The sequence below is a fragment of the Limulus polyphemus genome, unplaced genomic scaffold (assembly GCF_000517525.1).
Source record: "Limulus polyphemus unplaced genomic scaffold, Limulus_polyphemus-2.1.2 Scaffold1846, whole genome shotgun sequence".
Lineage (NCBI taxonomy): Eukaryota > Metazoa > Arthropoda > Merostomata > Xiphosura > Limulidae > Limulus > Limulus polyphemus.
In genome coordinates, this window is record NW_013667456.1 from 43149 (window position 1) to 67445 (window position 24297).

The following is a 24297-nucleotide window of genomic DNA, read 5'->3' on the forward strand; positions in this document are numbered from 1 at the left end:
TATATCATAAGTGTCATAATCTTGTTTATTATCAGTGTTTAAAAGAATCCAAAAATTGGTCATCATGCACCATTTATGTCACCTGACATTTCAATACTAAGGTTTTCTTACATTCATTGAATAACTTAATAAAACCTCTTGAGGAACATTTAGTTACTGGTAATTTGAAAACAGTTTGGATGGTAAATATTTCTTCACACAAATTATTATTTAGTTTGTACTGTATCAGATGCTGATTCAAACTTTAAAAAAAGACTTGTTTTCTGTTACTTGTGGCTCAGGCAAAGCCTATGAAGATAGAAAGTTGGTTGAATTAACTTAGATTTTATTCTGCTTGATTTCTTTATCATCTAGGTCCCAATTGTTAAACTCACAGATGCCAAGACAGATGTGAAAGTAGATATCAGTTTCAATATGAACAATGGAGTGAAAAGTGCCCAACTAATCAAAGTAAGTTTTCTAAGTTAGTGCTTGTCAGTAGTTTCAATATAACTTAATATTTGTTCAAGTTAAATGTTGGGAGTGATATCCACATTTCAACAATCTAAGATTTGCAGTAAGAAACAACAAGCACTATTTTTATATTTTATGTAATATATATATAACTTCTGAGTTTAGATTAATATTTTCAAATTTCAATTATCCTTTTATGTACCAAATGCTACAAAAGAAGGTATGTAGACTGTGGCTCAGATGCTTGTCAGTTTTCTTTATATATGCACTGTGTAAGCAAAGAAAAATAATTTACATCAAAGTCTGATTAGAAATGCATTCACTTTAAAGGCCTCACTTTTCATTCTAATTTTGAAAATCTGTTCTTTCCAGGATTTTAAGAAAAGATTCCCCATCCTTCCCAAGCTGGTGTTAGTCTTGAAGCAGTTTCTTCTTCAGAGAGATTTGAATGAAGTTTTTACGGGAGGAATTAGCTCATACAGTCTAATACTTTTAACAATCAGTTTTTTACAGGTGTGTGCATTCATCACCTTATTTTGTTAATGTTCATTTAATAACTTTCATGATAGTACTTATTGAGCAAACAGGCCGTCTTGATTTCCTGTTGTTACTTTTTAATAGAAAAAATTATTTCATCCTCCTAAAAAAATCTGGATGACATCAGAAATATAATTTAATATTTATTAGATAGAGAGAAAAAATATAAGTAAACTAAGCACCTAGGATTCCAAGGGTACAATTACCTGCCGATGTTAATTTTTAGAACTAATTTAGAGTTAATACATACTGAAAATGGTTTGATTAGAGAAATATGAAGTGTACAATTACAAAATTAGAGCTATCTTTTCTAAATGGAAATAAAAAGATAACATTATTCATTTGTTCAGAAAACTACCCTGTATTGTACTTGAACCCAGGACTGTCCCTTCAGACTAATGTGTTGGAATCATTACCATTGAACTAACAACTCCCAAACAGAATTCTCCACCATTAGTGTTATAATGTCACACCCACTCAAGACTTCAAAGTAGATTTCAGGCTGACAGCACACACGGTATCACGTGCCATTCCTAGGCCTGTGACACTTTGATTTACTTCAAACTAGTACTATACAAAGCCAATCATCTTGACTATCCATGTACTTCAGCTTGTCACCAGGGATGGGAGATTCCATTGTTAATCAACCATCTACTCTACAGCAATAAGAATACAAACAGTTTCCATTTTATGCTGCTGTAATTCTACCGTCCTTTTTATTTCACAGTACTAGTCACGTCTAAACTTTCTGGTTTACAATACAACTTAATAGTTTTAATTGGAAACTTTCTGTTGCTTTGCTTTTGGAGCTCAGGAATTATACCTATCCTCTTTTTCTTGAATTTCCATTGTTAAAAATAGGTAGTAACTAGAAATATTCTTTTTTTCATTCAGTCTTAATTCCATCTATTTCTTGGGTCAGTCATTCGAGTATTTTGTATTTAGACAAGAGTATTTACACTTGGGTGACTGACCCTGATAAGCATGTTTGGTGATGGGAATTTGAACCTGTGACCTGCACATTGATTGTCAAGAACCCTAACCACCAGACCATGCCAAGCCCAGTAACTAGAAATATTGTAGCATATCAAATTTTTCTGTAAACTTTAATCATTTTAGTTGTAGATGGTAGTGTTCAGAGAGTTTGCATTAATGTTCATTGTAAAATTAAGATTTTAGTTTTGCAGCATGGTGTGTAACAATTAAAATTTTTATATTTGGAATCTATTTTCTTTAGTTACACCCCACATATGACCCCACCTGTCCCACAACAAATCTGGGTACTTTACTTATAGAATTCTTTGAACTGTATGGTCGACATTTCAACTACTTCAAAACAGGAATCCGTATCACAGATGGGGGAGCGTATGTGGCCAAGGAAGAAGTGCAACGGGGAATGTCTGATGGTTCACGACCATCAATATTATGTATAGAAGATCCCCTAACACCAGGTAAGCCATTATTAGAGAGAGAGAGCTCTAAAATAGAGTAGAATAGATAAATTTTATCAGTTAGTTTTTATGTAAATGAAGAAACACTTAAATGCTGTACTCATACGAGTGGAATCAATCTTTGGTGGTGGTGTTTTGTTATGAAAAAAAGTTAACCATAGCTTTATTAATATTGCATTTTACATTTTCCTAGTATAACGCATCAAAACACAGTATATACAGTTGTATCTTTCAACCAAATGATACATACAAGTATAACTATTACTTTGGAACATGTACACATTATAAATAAGGTATCCTCTCAGTTTAGAACATCAACACAATTTATAGAAGTGGAACTCAGTTTGGAACAGCAACATAGTTTGTAGAAATAGACAAAAGCTGTTTCCTAATAGTTGCAATATACATATTATATTAACTGCTCTATAACTCAGTTAAGCATAATCCAATTTTATCTAGATACTGTATATAAGAACCTCATTCAGAAAATGTAATCACTTTTTCTCAACAAAGCATTTGGCATGGGTTTCTATAAACAGGAGTATTGTGATTATTCACAATTTGCATTGCGACTTTGAATGTGGTTGGTCTTATTACGGATATATCTTTGTATATATTTATAAATTACTTTAGCAACAAAAAAATGTACTGACAGAAATTAATTCCTGTCCTCCACCTCTGCTATCTGGTAATTGTCAATGGCCAGGGGAGGGGGTCACTCTCAGTTGAAGCTGTCCATGGTATGATTTGTTGTGAGATGGAGTCATATATGCAGACCGAGGGTATCTCTTCTGGAGGTTCTGAAGTGGCTTTTGCAAATGGCCCGGGACCAGCTGGGCAGAATTTAGACTATCTTTTTCCAGCTCTTTCTTTTACTAGGTCGGCCTCAACAGAGGATCATCTTGATCGGCCACCTCCAGCCCCTTTTATTCAGTTGGTTACTTGGGTTTGAAAGGTTTTGAGGGTCTCTCTTATTGCATTTGACTCTACTCCTTCCTTGTTGGCAGAGAGGACAGCAAGTAACTACTTGGTTTTTCCTTCTCCTCCTGATATTGTTGTTCATGGTGGGAAATGTGCCACTCAGATACATGATGAGATAGCTATGCCTTGTCCCCCACATTTATTGGAACAGCATGCTTTGGCTTATCATCGCCAGGAAAGGGTATATTTAGATTCTCAATGAATGGACCCCTTTTGGACCTGTGGGGATCTAGTCTGGAACCTATGATCACTTTAAACAGATCCCAGTTTTCTCGGATTTGTCTTGCTCTCACGACTGTCCTAAGGTATTTATCTTCAATCCAACTTTTATCGGAAGCCTATCAACATTACCCTCAGCAATTTCAGGAGGTCTACCTCAGTCACGTTGTCTTCAGTTCATTCTCTGGTTTCCTGGCTGGTTTGTTGGCTTCTTGCCTTTCTGGTGCTAAGTTGGGAATGTTGGCTTGTAGTGTTTCCCTCCTTCGGTTCCAAGGTCTATTGGTTCCCATAATAGAATCTGTCCATATTCTTGAGAATCTTTGGCATGAGTGAACCATTGACAACAGCGTTGGTGACTATCCTTGGGTGGGGGAGCACAATTACATCACTTTATGGACATCTGGAGTTCTTTCACCAGGAATCCATGGATACTCTATGTTCTGGCTTCAGGGTTGGTCAGTCAGTTTACATCACCTCCATTATTATCTGCACAACCTTTTGCCTTTTCACCTCCAACAGATCCTTGGCAAGATCCAGAGAGAGTTGTTAGTCAAAAGGGCAGTAGAGAGGGTCGATCCCATTCTTCCGGGATTTTATTCCCATTTATTCGTTGTACCCAAGAAGACAGGAGATTGGCATCCAATCATTGATCTGTCTCGACTCAACCAATCTTTAGATACTCCTTGCTGTAAAATGGAATCTTTTCTCAACCTACATTGGCACTTTGCGCCAGGACTCTGGATGAATAAGTTGGATGTTACCAACACTTATCTCCATACTCTCATAGCAGAATCTTCCCAGAGGTTTCTTAGATTTATGCACAAGTGTCAGGTGCTGCAGTTCCTTTTGGTCTTGCATCAGCACCTTGTGTCTTCTGCAGAGTTGTTTGAGCTTTTTCTCGTCATCTGCATTGCTTGAGCCTCTACACGCATCATTATATGGATGACTGGCTTTTTTTTGGTACCATCTCATCAATTAGAATAAATCTCTCAGAAGCCACAAAAGCAGGCTTCCTTATCAGACTGGAGAAATCCATTCTGTCACCGATGCAATATCAAGTTCATCTGGGTGTGTTTTTCAATATTCACTTAAGTCATGCTCAACCAACCCCTATCAGGCTTCAAGCCATGGAAACAGCCGTTAGGCTTTTACTTATGTCTCCTTCTTCTAGTGTGTGGATGGTACTCTCTCTTTTGGGGATGTGGGCATCCCTCTAGCCTCTCATTCCTTTGGGACAAGCACATATGAGGCCCATTTAGTGATCAATGTGCGACCAATGGATCATGCATTCTGATCCTTTGGATCATCCTGTCTCATTACTAAGGATCAACATCTTCGATGGCAAATGGTGGTTGTATTGGAACAACACTACTATTGGGGTACCCATTCCACCACCTCGTCCCGAGATCCATCTGATCACACATGCATCTCTTCAGGGATGGGGAGCTTATCTTCAAGTTCAGGAGTTTCACGCTATTTGGACGGAAGACGAGTCTAACCTCCATATAAACGTTCTCGAACTCCTTGCAGTTAAGCAGGCAATGGTTCAAGGTCTGTCTCTCTTGAAGGGAAAAATTGGCATGATACATTCCAGCAATTCCATGGTGGTATCTCAGATTTCTCGTCAGGGAGGCACACAAGATATTTTTCATACCTTGGATCTTCTCTTCTGGGCTCATTCCCATATCTTTTAGCATGTCATGTTCCAGGAGAGATGAATTTAATTGCAGATCACTTGTCTCAACCCAACCAGATTCTTCAGATGGATGGATGCTACATCACACGGTTTTCAGTGAATTTGCTCTCAGTTTGTGTCTCTCATGATCAATGCCTTTGCAACTCATTGATATTCTCAACTGCAGTTGTTTTGGTTTTTAGTACCTCATCCTCAAGCATTGGCAGTAGATGCATTCAGTCAGGACTGAATAGGTTTACATCTGTATGCCTCTCCCCTGATTTGGCTATTGCCCCGAGTTCTGACTATGGTTTGTTCCACTCCCTGTCAAGTTCTCTTGGTTGCACCATATTGGCCAGCTCAAACGTGGTTTACAATTCTTTGGTATCTGCAGGAATGTCCACCTCTACCTCTTCCACACTGGCAATCTCTGTTGAGATAACATCAATCATATATTCTCCACCCAGACTTTCGGAAACTCGATCTTCGTCCTTGGAATTATGCGGCCCTTTGCCCGACATAAGGGTTTAACTTCTAGGATTTCTCTGTATTTAACTAAATCTCTCTGTAGGCCAACCACAGCCATTTATCAGAGAAATAGGATAATTATCATCAGTAGTGTATTAAAATGAATTTAAACCCTCTTCATCCTAAAGTATCTACCATATCCCATTTTATGACTTTGGTATTTGAGAGTGGTCTTGCTTTGTCTATGGTGGCTTTATATATGGCATCCTTATCCACTATTTTTCATTATTAAAAATATTGGAAGGTTTTTCAATCCTCAGTACTATTGGGTCTACTCAAATCCTTTCATATTCTTCGACCCAAGCAACCAGTTCAATTACTGAATTGTGATTTTACAGTTGTCTTTCTAATAACACATCAAAATACAGTATATACAATTGTATCTTTCAATCAAATGGTACATACAATTATAACTATCACTAACAAGTATAACATATACACATTATAAATAAGGTACCCTTTCAGTTTAGAAGCTCTCTGGAAGACATTGTGCGGGCTAGTATGTGAACTACTCTTAATACTTTCCTATCTCATTACTTACATGATCTGACAGTTTCCTCTTCTGAGGGTTTTTAACTACCCCTGGTAGCTATTTTGACCACATCTGTTAGATTTTAACCACAGGTGAGTATTTTCCTCAATCATATACTCTTTTATTTCCAGGGTCCCTTTATTTTTCACTGGATCCCATCCTGTGGCGAGTTTTGCATAGGCAGGTATGCTTTCTCTTTTCAATTCCATACTTTCACGATAATTACTACAGGTTGCAACAGGCTCTGTCAAAATGGGATGTTCCATAACGCCATCAAGTTGCCCACTGGATGGTATTACCTTGTTATTATGGACTGCCATTCATGGGTTATCATGAGTAAAACTAAAGGCAATCCTGCTCGTCCCTGCTAATCTTCAGGTTGAATAAATTGGGGTCAGTTTACTTTTAAAAATGTAGGGAACTTGTTTCACCTACTGCACTGTTCTCAGGTCTCCCCAGTGCTTATTACTCTCCACCACCACCACCCGACTTTATTATTAGTGGAGCTCAGGAGTCCTTACCACCTCTATTTTGCAGTCGCTGGGGTGGTGGACAGAGGCTTTTCCTCCAGAGTGTTTGAGTGTGTTCCTCCACTCTCAGAGAAGAGGGTGAAGTTGGGGACCATCCTATTTGGGGCCCTGGATGTTTTTCCCAGATGTCAGTAGGAGTAGCACCAACTTCCACAGGAGCCTACTCGTAATTCCAATTCAGATTTGACACGAAGCTATCTGGTTGGGGGGATGTGCATTGCCCTTCTATTTGATCAATGTTGGTTTTGTATATTGTTCATGGAAGAAGGTCCACTATCTTCTCATAATTCCAATTGTGAAGTGGTCCACCGTAGGTCCTTGGTTGAGCACAGGTTCAATGTCCTCTCCATAATTCCAGGGGCAAGCAGAATACTCCTTGCCCACTTGGTTGGGGAGTGAGGATGAATGTTCATAATTCCAGACCGGATGAGTTCTGTTCCTTTGGTTGAGTACGGCATACAGGATCCTGTCATTCTAAGCCTGGGGGTATTGCCTTTTAGACTTCTTCAGGTAGAGGAGAAAGTTTGTCCACTTTGGTGTTGCTTACTTTCTATCTGGTTGGGGCTGGCCTATACTGACAATTACCCATATTCTATTTCACCTTTAATATAGGAACCGAGTTCCAGGTGAAGAACATACCTGTGCTAGATGTAGTGCAGGTTCCCCTACTCTTGTACCATCTTTATCTTGGTACACTCCTGTTTTATAGAAACTCTTTCTGTATGGTTCATGCCAGCATCAGCCCCTCCACCTTCTCAATGTGGGATTCTAGCTATAGTGTCAGCAGAGGTAAGTATGTTTTGGAAGTTAACATTTTCCTAAACTGAAAATGTATTTCCAATAATACTTACCTCCGCTGATGCTCTCCTGCCCTAACTCCCCACTAAAAGTTAGTTTATGTCACGAAAAAGTGATTACATTATCTGAATGAGGTACTTATATACAATACATAGATAGTTTGCCAAGAGCATTTGAGTGGGGTATAAAAGACTGGAGTAAATGTGTTGAATGCTTAGATGGGCAAATAGTGGAAACCATGGAGATCGAGAAATAGCTATAGTGTCAGCAAAGGTAAGTATTATTGAAAATACATTTTCAGTTTAGCAAAATGTTAACTTTCTTAACAGTATAAATTATTGTTGTACTTATTCAGTCACATTCACAAACCCATTATTATAGTTGATTACTCATAAATTGTAATTGTGAAGTAATAACTATAAGCATTGTATTATTTAATGTTAAATGTATAATTTATTACTTTACGTATTTGATAACTTCATTCTGATACAGATAACTAATAATCATTACAGTTATTCAAGTATGTTGATAATCCAGGAAAAATATTTCAAACCTCAGTGTTGAATTTTCTACTTAAAAAAAAAGAAATGCATGTGCACAACTTAACAGCTGGTAATGAAAAGTTCATTCTAATAGCATTAACATAAATTATTGATTTAATACATTTTTCAGCTTACCATAAATGGATTACTATTCGTGCATTTTTAATTTGGCAAATAACCATGGTCTGCTCTAAAAAAGATTGAATATTGTTTTAGCAGTCATTAGAATAATGGTCAGTTTTGATTAAAATTTTTCCTGTATTGATTAATTTTTTGAGTATGAAACTTCAAGTTTTGTATTAATTTGTTAATTACTTTCAGGTTGTATTAATTAAAGTTCATTTTTTTATTGTATAGAGGTACGTATGAGAGAAACCTTCAATCAAAACATACAAATAAACCATTAATCTTTTTTTTTTTTTCCTTCTCCTCAGTGTTGTAAGTAGGCCTAAAAAATTCATTCTATAATTAGACAACTGCCAACTTAAATTTTACAGTTTAATTTTATCAAAAATAAGAAATTTAATTATAAAAATGTATTAATGAGATTCAATTTTGAATACAGCTTTTATGGAATTTTTGTAACTTCGTCAGAAGTTGATGTTAATGAAATAAAAAAAAATTAAATACCATTCATCATTAAATTCCAGGGAAACATACTGTTTATTTTATGAACTTATTGTTAAAAGTCTGTGGGTTTTGTCTGTGTTTTCCAGGAAATGATATTGGAAAAAGCTCTTATGGTGCTCTAAATGTTAAAAGAGCATTTGAGTATGCTTATCTTGTCCTCACCAAAGCTGTTTATCCCCGTCCAATACATTGGTTAGATACTAAGCACAGGTTAGTATATTATTTTAAAATTTACTATTTTTTTGTGTTTTTTTTTTCATGTAGTGTGCACTCTCAATATTTACTTGTAATCTTTCTAATACTTACTATTTATTTATGATAATTTTCCATGCCTGTCTTTAGAAGTTTATCTGCTTAACATTTCTTTTTTAGTCAGTCTCCATGTGTCACTTTTATTTTAACAACATTTCTTGACCATTTCTAAAGCAAAAACATCTCTTAACACCTTTTTACATAGTGCTCTTGTTTCCAGCCATGTTGCAACAGTACACTGAAAAATATTCAAAAACACTTCCCGGAAGCCAGATGACCTTCGTGACATCACTCAACTTCCTTTATGCATCACTCATTCAGTTACACCACTATTCCCAGTTTGCCCCTGAAGAAGAAAGGTCCACCTTTCAAAAGTGCTTGGGTTATAGAGTTTTATTGTTTTATATTAAGACTTCTTAAACCTACGTGTTTTCGTGACATCATTAATGTATGTCCACGTAAGGAACATGGACCCAATTTAAAATTTACTAGTTATTCAAAATGTATGTTTTTTTCTTGAAATAGGGGTCTACCAATAGGTAGTCACATTTTCAAATAAACTAACTTGTTAGTACAGTTGAAGCTGCCTATTGACAACCCTCTTGGTTCCCCTCCCCACAAAAAGTTACTAATAAGTGGTTGTTGCTATAAATAAGAGTGACTAGACCAGGAAGGTGAATCCACCAGGTGGAATAATACCAACACTTAAAGGATGGTTGTATAAAGATCTCATTGTTAAAGAGGCACAATGGCTATTGTGCAGTAATGTTTGAAATATTGGATGTCACTTAATGAAATAACTCGTCAAACATTAACAAGGATATACAACTGCATTTTCCACTGCTTATCATCAAATAAATTGTAAATGTTTTTCTGATTTTGGCTAGAATTTGGAAAACCTTTGATTTGTGAATAAGCCAGCCAAAATTGTCACAACTTTAGTTTCAAGACTGCTTTTATATCGGATACTTTTGTAAACAGTTAATCGTAGGATCACTACAATCTGTTATAACATAAATCGTGAGAAATATGAATTTTGCAAAGTTAATAATAAACCTGCATGATATGTTACTTTATTTGTATAGCTTAGGTAGTATTTAAATGAGACTAAACTTTATTAAATTTTTTAGAACTTACTAAGAAAGTCATCAGCCCAAACTCACCAGTTAAATAGTTTGTACTTTTTGCACACAAGGGATGTATCACAGTGATTACTAGTGTTACACATGGATGCATTTATTTTAATATCATTGTTGTCAGTGTTAGCTTGAGCAACTTTGTGTTGTTTTGTAATCATAGCTATCAGTTAAATTATTAGTTACTTGATAAACGATTTAAAGCAGTAGTTCTCAAACTTTAGTAACCCAAGGACCCCTTTTAATTTAACATTTTTTTAACAGACATCCACATGCATTGATGTTTTTGATTTTGAAAAAATATTTCATGTACATGAAAAGTTGCATTCCAAAATTAAATGTTTTCTTCCATAAATCTTTTTTTTTAATCAAATTTCAAACATGACTCTTGGATACCAGTTTGAGAAATGCTGGTTTAATGTACCATCTGACATTTGTTAAATCTGTTATAGTTATGTACAATGTCATTCTGAATGTTTTCCTTAGCTTGCACTGGCTTATACGAGTAACAATGGCTATTTCACTATCTGACATGCATTTCTTTGTTATGAATTAGCATACTGGGAAGGATTGTCCGTGTAACCGACGAGGTAGTAGAGTATCGACAGTGGATAAGTGAAACATTTCCCCTCAGTGAACGTCATTCTGAAATAATTTTAGACTCTCCTCCTGTGTCCCCAAAGGTGCAGGTTTCCATTCTTCACCAAACACTCGACAGTGTGAATAATCGTAGAATACAGTAAGCATCTTCTTGCCATTTAAAGTATTTAAATCAACAAGAGCATTTCATATAAAAGTTGTGGGTTATTCTGAAGTTTTAAATTTAAACATAATTCAGCACAAATGAAATAGTAAATGTTTTTTATGACACTTTTCCAACATTTATTTTGTTAAAGAATATATAGATAATTTTATTATATAGATTTGCATTTTTCATATCCAATACAGGGTTAAACTATCTATTATTAAAAATGTTTTTAATTCCTTTCAGAAAATTTGAAACACAAGGGACCAATGACAATGAACGATGCCCTGTTGTATACCTTGATAGTCAGTCATCTGGCTCTTCATCAGTATGTAGTACACCAGCAAGTTCTGGGTCCAGCATTAGCAGTGATACAGTAAGATTTTATAGGAGTGTCTTACAACCACTGTGTATCAAAACAAATAAACTATTTCCCATATTTTAAGCACATGTAATATTCAATTTATAAAATCAGAAATTTTGATAATTTACCTTTTAAGGTAATAAATGTAAAGATACAAAAAAACATTTTACAAACTTAATATATTTTTATATTGAAAATCTAATATTTTAAATATTTACAATGGTATACTGAAATGATAAAATCATTCTTTTGTGTAACATTCATCAACCAACACTTCTTGGTTACTGACTTTTTTTTTGGTAGGATTCTGAAGCCCTTGGTGACCCAGGTCAACAGCTTACCAACAGAACAAAACCTTCCCTTGGACAGCAGTTAGTAGGGAACCATATACTTCCTAGTCAGTCAGCCAAAGACACCAAGGGGCAGCACAATTGGACACCACAGCAAGCACAAGTCAGTAGAGGCCCTTTGACTAACACACAGTTTTTAGAAAAAGGTGAGAAGTCCACATTCCATTGGCCTAAGCAACGTCATTTATCAAATCCAGTTGGTGCTCCACACCAAGGTTATTCTTGTCCTGCCACACTTGGGAATCAGACAGGTTACTATGGGGGAGGTGGAGGACAGCGCTATCGTAGTTTCTCCAACAAAAGAAAGAAGAGTAACAACAAAAAAGATAACTGCAACAACTCAAACAAATGATCTCAATTTCAAGTAGAGCTTTTGTTACTGCCAAATTTCAATTGTTTATAGAAGAAAACACAGTGAAACATGATCAACTGCATAATTTTGACCAAATCTGAATGTTCCCAAGATCTATATAGTGGATCACCATTAAATAGAAAGGATTTGTGTGTGTGTGTATCATCAACATTTCTGTTAATTATTATCATCATCACAAAAGTAAAACTTCCTATACATATACAAAAACTGATACACCAAAGGTTACTCATCTCAGTTAACCAAGCATTATGTTTGATTCAGGTAATGTGTTGTTTCATCTTTGTTTTTGCACTTGCAAAATATACATATTTAGACTCCATAAAGTAACTGCTGTCTGTGTTACGTATCTACCATACTGTTAGTGGACTGATCTGATTCTGAATGTTTTTCTTAGGCATGTGAAATTAGATCGATAAAGATGCAGCAATTCACATGATAGAAGTGCTTTGAGATCCATTTTTTCCCTAAATATTTTTTTTATTTATACTCATCTGCTTAGTTGTGTTCATTTTTTTGTGTTTTTTGAAATTGTACATAGCCTGTATGTACATAAATCTGTAAATAATGCATTACAGAACATTCGTTGGATGACAAGGGATCTGTATTATGGTACACGTGCTTTAAAAAGAGCAAAATGTTTATACTCATTACTACACCTTAAAATATAGGGTGCACAAGCACTGGAGAAACATATAAATAACCAATTACTTTTCTCATTTGTTTTCCTAACATAAAACTATGTAAGAAAGCAATACAATAAAACAAAATTAAAGGAAACACGCAAGTTAAATTTAGCATTTTAAAATGCTATGACAAGAAAATATATATATGTATATAGATGAGATGCATGTATGGGTATAAAACGAAGACTTTGAAATAGGATATATATATATATATATATATATATATATAATAATAACTAGATTAACAAAGGGGGGGGGGTATACCTGAGATCATTTATGTATATAGATGAGATGCATGTATGGGTATAAAACGAAGACTTGAAATGGATATATAATAAATAACTAGAATTACAAGAGGGGGGGGGTATACCTGAGATCATTTATCATAAAAGAAAGCCCTTACTTAATTATTATCTAAAGTTTGAGAAAAAAAAAGTTATCAGTGTTATCTCAAAGTCATTTATCATAAAGTTGGTTGCAAATTAACTAACATGTGTTTGAATTTATTTTTTTAATTTATAATGTCAGTAAATTAACAACAACAAAAAAATTAACTCGCTCAGGTTTTGATCTTCATGATCAATATGTATTGAGCAATCTTTCAACCTCTTGTTTAGTCTGAAGTTGGATCCAAAGAAGGATTTGGAGTTTGAATAAATAAATATTGAATGTGAAAATAAAAACTTTTAGGTTTTAGTAATTGCTTGAATTATAAGAAAATATCTATCAGTTAGGTTTTCCACAGCAAAAATTCAGAACAGAGTACAACATGAACTAATCTAATGAGGGCAAATTAGAGAAATCTAAAGCAACAACAAAGAAAAGTCTAGAATTGTTTATCAGTAACAGAAGTTGTCTCCTGACACTAGTGAAAAATGAAATTTTAAATCAGTTATAGAACTGTTTTCAATACTTTTGTTCAATCTAGTTTTTCATTGCCATATGATGCATTTGGTTTCAAAATTGCTATTAGTTAGGGAATATTTCTTATTAAGTATTTTTGCCCTATGCAATGTGTGTAATCACTTTTTCTCGTAATAATTGAACAAGTATAAGTAGTCAAGGGGGGGGGTGGAGTTCATACTGCAACAGATGTGATTTCATTTATTTTCTCATTTGCATACTAGTAATGAAATAAAACCTTTTAATGATAATTATAGCTTGCTTTGCAAATGCTGTGTATCTTCTTTTGTTTATCAACAACATATGGTTTAAGTCAAATTAAAATTATTACTATTAATCATTATGTCTTGATTTATAGAATATTAGGTTATTTTACAGTGTAGAACATAATCGTATATCCACTCAGTATTATACAGAGAAGTGAAATGATTAAGTTTTAAGTAATATGCCTCATTTTGTTTTTGTGACCAATTATCCACTCATTATTTTGTAATATTATCACAAATGAAACTGTTCTTTCTTTTTTTATCCATGTCATAGCTGTACTAATATTAAATTGTTTACTGTAAAGCTGCCATTTATTATTTTGTTTCTTCACATAGAAAAAAAATATTTTAATACTTAAAGAAGAATATTGTGCATTTCTGCATATAAATGATACAAAAAAATTCTAGTGTTGTGGATATATAATTATGAAAAACCTTTCATTTTAATTCCTTGAGTATGTGCGATTTCCAGCCAAAGTAAAAATGATTTATTTGATTTTAATATATATATATATATGTGTGTGTGTGTATATATATCCTAAGCAGACCTAAGTCATGAATTCGTCTTTCATTTATAGCATTCCAGTAACTTGTGTTTGTCTATACCTGGAATTAACACGTATTATAATAAACCTAAAATTTAGCATTGATTGAAAATTAGTGCAAAAAAAAACTAAAATAAACTTGAAAACTACAAAAAAACTTATTTGGGTATGTTTTGGAAACAACTGTAGTATTTAAGTCTCCAATTAACTTTTTTTTTCTTGGTCTTCAGTATTTAACTAGAAATTATGTGTAGAATATTTTATTTCTCATGTATGGCAAACTCTCTTAAAAACTTGCACGTGTTAGTCATTTAAGTTGAGCTGACACAGATTAATATAATTTAAAAGCTACCCTGTCTTAAGTGAGCCAGTAAAGGCAAATAACACATGTTGAGAGTCTTAATTTATTACATTGAACCCTACATATGCTCGTAGGATAAACATTTTTTTTAAATATTTTATCTTCTTTGGATCTGAATCCGAGATGTATTACTCTTTTAAACACATGTATTTATAAATGTTGAAAAACACAGTGTGATTTATCAATCATGTTACTAACAGTGAATGTGGTGTTTCTAATGTCTTTTATTCACCACAGTAATGCAATGTTCAATCACATTTGTCAGCTAAAAACCTTTGAAAAAAATTACCTAATTCATTAGTGTGAGTTTTAGTAGTAATCAGGGGGCCTTATTATATCTGTGGATGAATGTACAGTTTGTTTTGTTTTTTTTATTAAACTTACTTTCATGCATATACCTTAAATTTGAGAGATGATGGTATTGATAAATTGCATTACTCAAAAATTCCATTCTTATTTAAATTTGTCACATACATATAAGTATTGGTAGTAACTAAAGTTTTATGTATAGCCAAGAATGTAATTTTGTTCTTATTGTTGTATAAAGATATTAAAATGTTCATTTCAAAAAAAAAACTAAGGACAAAAAAAAGTTGAAAAATACAGATTAAAAAAAAAGTCATCTTTGTCTCAAAATAGTCCATTTGTGCTATTTTACACTGTTTTTAACTTCATTATCTGGATCAGCATTTCCCAAAAGTGTGGTCCACGACCTGGTGCTGGTCCCCAGAAAACTAAAAAAATTAAATTAAATTTTTCACTGCCAACTGCCATTTTAAACTTTCTCGAAGCCTTTGTTGTGTATTAAAGAAAAATATAATTAAGCCAGTTAATAAAATTAATATTTTCATTTCATCTAAGTAGGATTTCTCAGTATTTCAATTAAGCTAATATAACAGTAAGGAAAAGTGAAAGTTTGTACTTGAGGCTATAAAAACTATACAGTTCTCAATTAGTGCAAAGGTAAAAATTATTTTGCGATGGTCACAAGTGTAGAGAAATTATGCACACTTCCTTTTTTTGTGTAACCTAAAATCAGCACACACAACCATGCCACTCCTTAGCACCATGTTGGTCAGTCACTCTTATCTGGTAATAGTTATCTAATTCTATATATTCTTTGATAGGTTAAATCAAATTGCAATTGTCCTTGTTTGAAGATCTTTACTTGCAGTGTGAAGTATTATCCAAAGTTTTTATTATCTTCTATAACCATATTACATTAATTAGATAGAAATATTTGTGCACTTTACTGGAAGGTAACCCTGACTTTTAGGCAGACAAAAATGTAGTTATAGCATTACATACGAAATCAACATTTGCATGGATTAACATTCTACACTGAACTGAACTTATTCATTACGAAACAAAAGAAGTGGAGTTTCAGATAGTTCGACAAACACAATGTTATCTGAAGTGATGAATCATTAATTTATGTAGTCGCTGTCAGCCAGATTGTGTTGTGTAATCAACTACTGGCAGATTTTTTTTTAGAAGCATCTTTGGATAGTGTAGTCACAATAAAGAGCCCATAAATGAAAAAACATTCGTCTACCAAAACTGAGATTTAATGAATAAATTGTAAATCCAATATTAAAATTTTGAGATTTATCGGTTACTTTCATGAAATGAAGAATTGCTTATTGAGACTTATGCTGTTAAAAAGACAAAATACCGCTAACACTAAGTTTAATAGCAGCCTTAACATTATTGGCTGACAAACTTTCACTAATGTTGAATACCATCTCAAAATTAAGTTGTGGTAAAAATGCTAATAAGTATTACACTTCATATTTTTGATTAAACCATAGGGAGCATAAATTCATATTGACCATTTATTTATGTAAAGAAACATTTTATCCTTAAAACTAAAGTAAAATAGTGTTGGGAGTTTTTTTATTTCAAACCAAAAGACATGATATAGTCAGGGTAAGTGTCCACTATGTACGAAAAGTATTTGAAACAACAAAATCTTTTGAGTGCAATATATCGATAGTTAAATAGTCGTCACAGCAGGTAGTACTACAATGTCTGAGGTTTAACAAAAGCAGTCCTTTATCATTATGTAAATCTAGTTGGTGAATTACCCATTGAGTTGGAAGCCCATATAATATCAAAGGTATGTTGATTATACTTCTCTCTTTAGTGAATTTCAACATATGAATTAGTTTTACAATATCATAATAATCAACATGAAAATGTCACATTTATTTTCGAGCATCAACTTGCTTTTCATGATACACTTATTACATAATAACAATTGTAGTTTTGAATAGTGTATAATTAGAATAGTTTTACAGGCATGTTTAACATAAGTATAGCTAAAATACTAATTTATCATGCCTATAAAGTAAATGGCACTTGTGAATTAAACAATACTAAAATATTTCATGATTATAAAGTCAACAATTTTGATGTTCTAAAACAAATAAGTACTAAATGTGAGAAACCAACTTTTAAAAACTAAGCACTGTGTTCATTATGAAATATTAAAACAATTTCCCAATACCGTGAGATGAGACCCATATCGTAATTAATGTACATCAATTATGATGGTAAAAAAGTATATTATTAACTATTTACTAACTAAAATCATGTATAATAAAGGCTAACCAAAAATCATTTAAGTTATTTTTTTGATGTGTGGAAATACTGTTTGGATAAGATTCTTTTTGTTAACCTTTCCCATGACATTCCTGGGAAGTTCTGGAACACACTCTAATACAGAAGGAATAGCATAGGGTGCCACTCTATCTTTGCACCAGTCACGGAGATCTGAAAGTACCAGGGAATCATATTTGTTTGCTAATACAATGACAGCACCAACCTTCTCTCCCCATGTTATATCTGGAAGCCCTACAACTGCACAATCTTTGATGTTAGGATGTGCCAAGAGATGGCGTTCAACCTCCAGTGCACTGATCTTGTATCCTCCACTTTTGATTATGTCATAGGAGGTTCTTCCAAGAATCTTGTACACACCATCAATATACTGGACAGTGTCTCCTAAAATACAGAAGAACTATGAACTAACCATAATTATACAGTTTTTCATGCTTGTAACTATTGGTATCTTAACTTAAATGTTACTCTCTTTTTTTCAATTATAGACCAAGCTCAAAAGCTATGACTCCATTGTAATTTTAAAACAACTTACTCTTTTTTTTTATTATTCATATACATTAATTATATTCTGAAATAGGGAAAAAGTTCAACTTTGTCTCCTTTGACAACTTGTTTTTCGGAAACGCAAGACAAAATTTAAATTCTAACAAGTACATAAGATACTGTATTTGACCTACTGTCAATCTGAATATTTCATCTTAATAGGTTTAAAAAATTCCCAGTTATCCCTTTTAAAATGTGATATTAATTTCATGCACATATAAATGAGAACACACTGATATTATGCTACACTTGTGTAACAATTTTATTCCTTTTAGAATATAGCCTATTTTGGTATTATTATCCTACTTAAAACAGCTTATTGTGATAAGTTTTTAATCATCAGGCTAATAAAGAATGATAAGATTCCAATTATTAACAGTTCTCAATATGATGTAATGCTCCAATGCAGACACTACATCATAAAATAAGGTTATTAGACTGTTCAAGTTTACTGGAATTATGTACAACTTGCCTATTCATAAGATTTTCTATCTCAGCTATAAATTAAGGTTGATACTTTTAAAATTTGCAGACATTTCAGTATTTCTTTACTAACTTGGAATTTGAAATTAGTATACATGTAGTTAATTATCACATGTTTAAAACTAGAACAAAGGTTATATTGTGCCAGTGCTCTGTTGGAGGACGAACTGATGATAGCACAGTAGTTAACGGTCAGTAATTAACTATTTTTACCTACCAGCTTGAAACTTTTAAACTAACTTCTTTATAAATTAATCACTAATTTATATCTGATATTTTCTTATTCATGACAAACCAATTCAACTGTGAGCTGTTAAAAAGTGGCCACGAAATAATCATTGCAACTTTTTCTCACCCGTTTGAAACCATTTATCAGAGGTAAAAGCTGCTGCCATAGCATCAGGTCTATTCCAGTAACTTTTAAATACACTTGGTCCTCGTACCAGAAGTTCTCCAATCTCTTGCTCTCTTCCTTTAGTCTCGTACGTTCGATGAATATTTCCTTCAGCAATGGTGTCGTAACCAGTAGGAGAATAAACATTTTTTACAGAAATTCGAACTTCAACTCCTGGTAATGGATTACCAACACTGCCTTAGAAGAAAATACATACCTTTGTTTAATGATGAAAAAACCTACAACTTCAACAGCAAACATTCACTTGATCTCATAAAGGTAGATAATTAGTATCCTTAATTTGTTGAAATTTGTAACACAAACTTCAAAAAAAATTATTTACGGCCAAAATCGACAGTTAATTGTTTGGAACACATGCTCCAGTAGCTAAAATTTCTAAGTATCAGCTTCAGTTTGAGCCAAGATTATTGATTAAATTCTCAACCAGGGTAGAATTCTGGACATCCTGCTTCGTTACAAAGACACTCGATTAGAGTTTTTTTTACATTCCATCTAAGATGGGTGAATTGTAAATTAACTGAAAAGTGTCTATTGGCAATCACAACAAAGATTATCAAGGCTTATGAAGCCAAGAAATCTGTTTTAGTTTGTGCCATAGACATTGCCAAGGCATTTGATAGCATCAATCATACAGAAACATCTATTTGGGATTTGAGCTCTGGTGGTTTAGTTGATAAGTGATTTAATCATCAGGCTAATAATAACTACTTTAAACTAATCAAATTATTCTCATGAGACTTGAATAGTTATAAAAACTGAAAATACAAACACTACTTTTTGATTATTTTTCAAGAGTTGTAACACTAACCAATTAAGTTGAACAACCTTGGATTAATTGAAAATAATGAGAAATCAGAAATATTTCAACTACTTGGATAATTGAAATAATCAGAAACACTAATTTCAAACAGTTGATAATTTTCATGACATTAATCGACTTAATCATAATTTCAGTTGATCAGTTATTTTACATAACGCTAATTGATGTAATCAATACTAATAGGTAATCAGTTATATCAACCCTTTGCATCTGGGCCTGGTTCTTTTGCGTATGTCACAATCTTTTACAGTGTTATATTCAAAATTTAATTACATAACTTTATTATCAATTTGAGTCAATAAACTTAATATTAAAACTAATTTATATTTCAACTTTATATATTATCTACATTTTAACATCAAAAAGAAATATTAAAAGAATTCTCAATCTTAATTTTTCTGTGTCACATGATGCATCTAATTTCTAATTTATCCTTTTCAGAATTTTCTAATATCAAAAATAGGCTTCTGTAGTTTCCAACCAATCAGAAACACAAACTATACATAATTACAAGCAAAAATCTACAATTTAAAGCTGTTGTCTTGATTTGTAAGATATCAATAAATTTGTCAAGCTCATCAAAGATAGAACTCCCTTCTCTCTCTCTCTCTCTCTCAGACTTCTGAATTTGTTTGCTAATCAACTTTACATGGCTGATGGAAATATTTATAACCAAAAGATGGTTTGTTGTTTGGTTTTTTTATTGTTAAGCACAAAAAATGAGCTATGTATGCTCCCTGCAGTTACTGAAACCCAGTATTTAGAATTATAAGCCTTCAGACTTACCACAGAGATACTGGGGGACCCAATAGAAATATAAATCTTACATGTCATTATTAAGTTTTCATGCTGTATAACCGTGATCAGCAGAATTGTTTGGTTTGTAGTGATCATATTTTGCTTCACTGAATGCTAAAATAATTTCTTAAATATATTTATAGCTTACTTAGAAAGCCAGCTAAATTACAGTAGTTTTGGAACATTCTACTCTAGTGAATAATATATTTTTTGTTTTAAAAAATGCATATTTCGGAGCAACGTGAATTGTTTTTTGGACACCCAACAAAGCTTACAGAAGATCATCTGTTTTTTGCTTGAATGCAAATGAGCTCAAGTACAAGGATGTACAACAAATCTTTGTGTGTATCTTATTTGTTACATAATTTTAATAAAGTTACCAGAATGTAAAAATTAGAAACTTCAAACTTAGGCTAACAAAACTTCAGTAAAATAAAATGTCTCAAATTTCACAAGATGAGCATATGTATAACTTGACATCTCACAATCAGTTGCTCTTAAGTTAGCTTTACAAGAATCAGCTAATGAGCTTCTGATGTGAACAAACCAGTCTTGTTGGAATCATGATTACACTAGGTATATTATTTTCATCACAACCATAATGAGGCGGAGTAGTAGAAAATTTAATATCTTATTTTGTTAGCTAAATAGTACCCGTTTGGTTAACATCGTGATTACACTATATAGTACCTGTTTAGTTAACATGGTGATTACACTATATAGTACCTGTTTGGTTAACATCGTGATTACACTAAATATTACCTGTTTAGTTAACATGGTGATTACACTATATAGTACCTGTTTAGTTAACATGGTGATTACACTAAATAGTACCTATTTAGCTAACATGGTGATTACATTAAATAGTACCTATTTAGCTAACATGGTGATTACACTAAATAGTACCCATTTTGTTAACATCATGATTAGATTCGATGACGAGGAACCCACTTTGAGACTAATAATGGTTGGAGACCTGTTAGGTACCTGATGATGACAAAACCTTGTCGAAACATTGTACATTTGCTGTTATGTTAAACTTATATTAAAGTTTTTCTTCATTACCCATTCAAGCCATCTCTAACCATCATGATTAGGTTAAATGTAATGTTTTTATAACATTATGATTATACTAAACAGTACGGGGGTGGCCAATTCATATTGTCCAATGCCCAGGAAAACAAGATATGTGTCATGAACAAGTTTTACCATTATATCTTACCTATTAGAAAAGTGCTTTTTTTTATTTATTACAAATCTGAAATTACTGTTTTATCGCCATTATAAGACTAAAATAGCAGTGTTACACTTGAAATATGGGTGATCAATCATATCAGTTATTTGATTAATTTACCCAGCTCTAGATTTAAAGGAAAAAAATACAATAAGCCCTGTAAACCAACTGTCAATGATAATGGTGTAGTCAGCTCTTTACCACGCACACGCAAAAAGAAGACAGAAAGAAAAAGAGGTAATCAGTCTCACAGAACAGCCTCTTGGCCGTGATTACTTCTGAATGAAAGCCAGTCCCGAGTATAACCAGTTTCCAAAATGTATTGTGAGAATTGCCTGAAATATCCTACAAAATCACAGTTGAAAAAGGAAAGAAAGATTTCTTGAATGGATGTGATTAGTTCCATATTGAGCCAATCAGAGCACACAAAACCAGCAAAGCTTACATGGCATATGTGTCAAGGTAGTCATGTGATAAAAAAAATAAGATAATGCTGCTATGGCCACAGTGGATACTCTCAGTTCCATAGCTTATACTTGGGAGGCAATCCCTTATTGTGATTAGTTGTGGATGTGATTAGTTCCATATTGAGCCAATCAGAGCACACAAAACCAGCAAAGCTTACATGGCACATGTGTCAAGGTAGTCATGTGATAAAAAAAATAAGATAATGCTGCTATGGCTGCAGTGGATACTCTCAGTTCCATAGCTTAGTCTTGGGAGGCAATCCCTTATTGTGCAGACAATGCACAAACTAAAGGAGGTGGAAAAGAACAGATTGACAGTGTTGTTTATCAATTCATACTTAATTGCTGAACAAGGTAAAACTCTATCAAATATAGAATTCTAATTCAGAGCAATGGAGAAGGCTGATGTAAATGTAGAAGACAATTACACCAACAAAAAAAAGCCTCTGAGTTTATTAAGTGTGAAGCAGAAGTCCCTAGATGTGGCAATGAGGAAATAGTTAGTGGAATTTAGATCATCTGTATTGTAGCCGAGAGAAATATACAGATAATACTATCATCAAACAGAAAACTATGGTGGTTAGTGTTGTAAATGGAAGAAAGCCATATACTTTTTTAGTAAATCTCATTCCATTGAGGCATGTTCATGCATTAGGTGTCCCAGATGGTATTGTTAATAGAATCAAGAAGTTAACTTTGGATTTGGCAGATCTGAAGGCTCTTAAAAAACAGGTCCAACATTAATAACAATTAATCTTAATAGTGCAGCTATTATTATTGGCTCAAACAGCGAGGTTGCAGCACTGCTATAAAAAAATAAATCCATTTCTACACCCACTCCACTGTGTGAGTCAGAAACTTCAGTTGAAAATTCTTGATGCAGTGAAAATCTTACATTAGACTTCTCAATTGTGAGGTTTATAGATGAAAATATTGCCCACATCATTGGTGTTAAACAGATATAATGGATCTCAAGTAAAGCATGAACTTTAAATGTCATCCATTAAAACCTTCAGGTCATGGTTCTGTATCTGAGTCAAGTTGGTAGTGAAAATGGTGACTTCAGTGAAGAACTCCTTTGCCTTAGTTCCAGCTCACTAGTGACAATTTAATCAAAATGCTCTACAGTTTAAGATATCCTAGAACTAATATCACATCTTTCAGTCTAATGACCTACTGTTGTTACATGTCCAGCCTGCACTATAATCGTGTGCTTTAAGGTTCATAGAACTGAAAAAAGGCTTAGGTGTGCACATGCACCAGGTTCTTAAGATGTACCACCCGGAGGGATTATTCAGCTAATGCTTTGTTTTGATAACATCGTGATTACACTAAAAAGTACCTTGTTTTGTTAGAATCATGATTACATTGAACAATACCCTCTTTTGATAACATCATGATTATGCTAAACATATGTTGTTTTGTTAGCATCACAATTATGCTAAAAAGTATGTTGTTTTGTTAGCATCATGATCATGCTAAGCAGTACTTTGTTTTGTTAGCATCACAATTACACTAAAAAGTATGCTGTTTTGTTAATATCAGGATTATACTATGCAGTGTCTTGTTTTTTTTTAGCATAATGATTACACTTAGCAGTACCTAGTTCTGTTATCATCGTGATTACACTCAACAATACCCTCTTTTGATAACATCATGGTTACTACACTAGGTGGTAATTTATTTTCATCATAACTGCAATAAAACTAAATAGTACAAGATCTGACAACACCTTATTTTGCTAGCATCATGGTTACACTAAACAGTACCTTGTTTTAATAGCATCATTACATTATACAGTATCTTACTTTATTAACAATGTGATTAGGCTATACACAATGTTTTGTTCTGAAAACAGCATCAGGGCTGAACCCTGTTATTACATTAACTTACTGTTGATCACATTTTGGAAGTAATATAATAAATTCGATGACGAGGAACCCACTTTGAGACTAATAATGGCTGGAGACGGCTTAAATGGGTAATGAAGAAAAACTTTAATATAAGTTTAACATGACAGCAAATGTACAACGTTTCGACAAACCCTTCAATGATGAC

General features: G+C 33.2%; 2 protein-coding genes across 2 annotated transcripts in view; one reads left to right on the top strand and one right to left on the bottom strand.

Annotated features, from left to right (window-relative positions):
- LOC106465129 (non-canonical poly(A) RNA polymerase PAPD5-like) overlaps positions 1-15887 on the top strand; it is a 35086-nt gene extending 19199 nt beyond the window's left edge. The window contains exons 5-11 of the mRNA XM_013925328.2: positions 355-450; positions 826-966; positions 2228-2441; positions 8963-9086; positions 10821-11003; positions 11256-11385; positions 11677-15887. Of these exons, the coding sequence (XP_013780782.1) occupies positions 355-450; positions 826-966; positions 2228-2441; positions 8963-9086; positions 10821-11003; positions 11256-11385; positions 11677-12075 (1287 nt within the window). The 3' untranslated portion in view covers positions 12076-15887. The remainder of the gene's footprint in view (positions 1-354; positions 451-825; positions 967-2227; positions 2442-8962; positions 9087-10820; positions 11004-11255; positions 11386-11676) is intronic.
- A 1154-nt stretch (positions 15888-17041) lies between these two features.
- The window catches only part of LOC106465128 (acyl-CoA synthetase family member 3, mitochondrial-like), an 18583-nt gene continuing 11327 nt past the window's right edge, over positions 17042-24297 (bottom strand). The window contains exons 4-5 of the mRNA XM_022392961.1: positions 18861-19097; positions 17042-17860 (exon numbers count right to left, since the gene is read on the bottom strand). Of these exons, the coding sequence (XP_022248669.1) occupies positions 17478-17860; positions 18861-19097 (620 nt within the window). The 3' untranslated portion in view covers positions 17042-17477. The remainder of the gene's footprint in view (positions 17861-18860; positions 19098-24297) is intronic.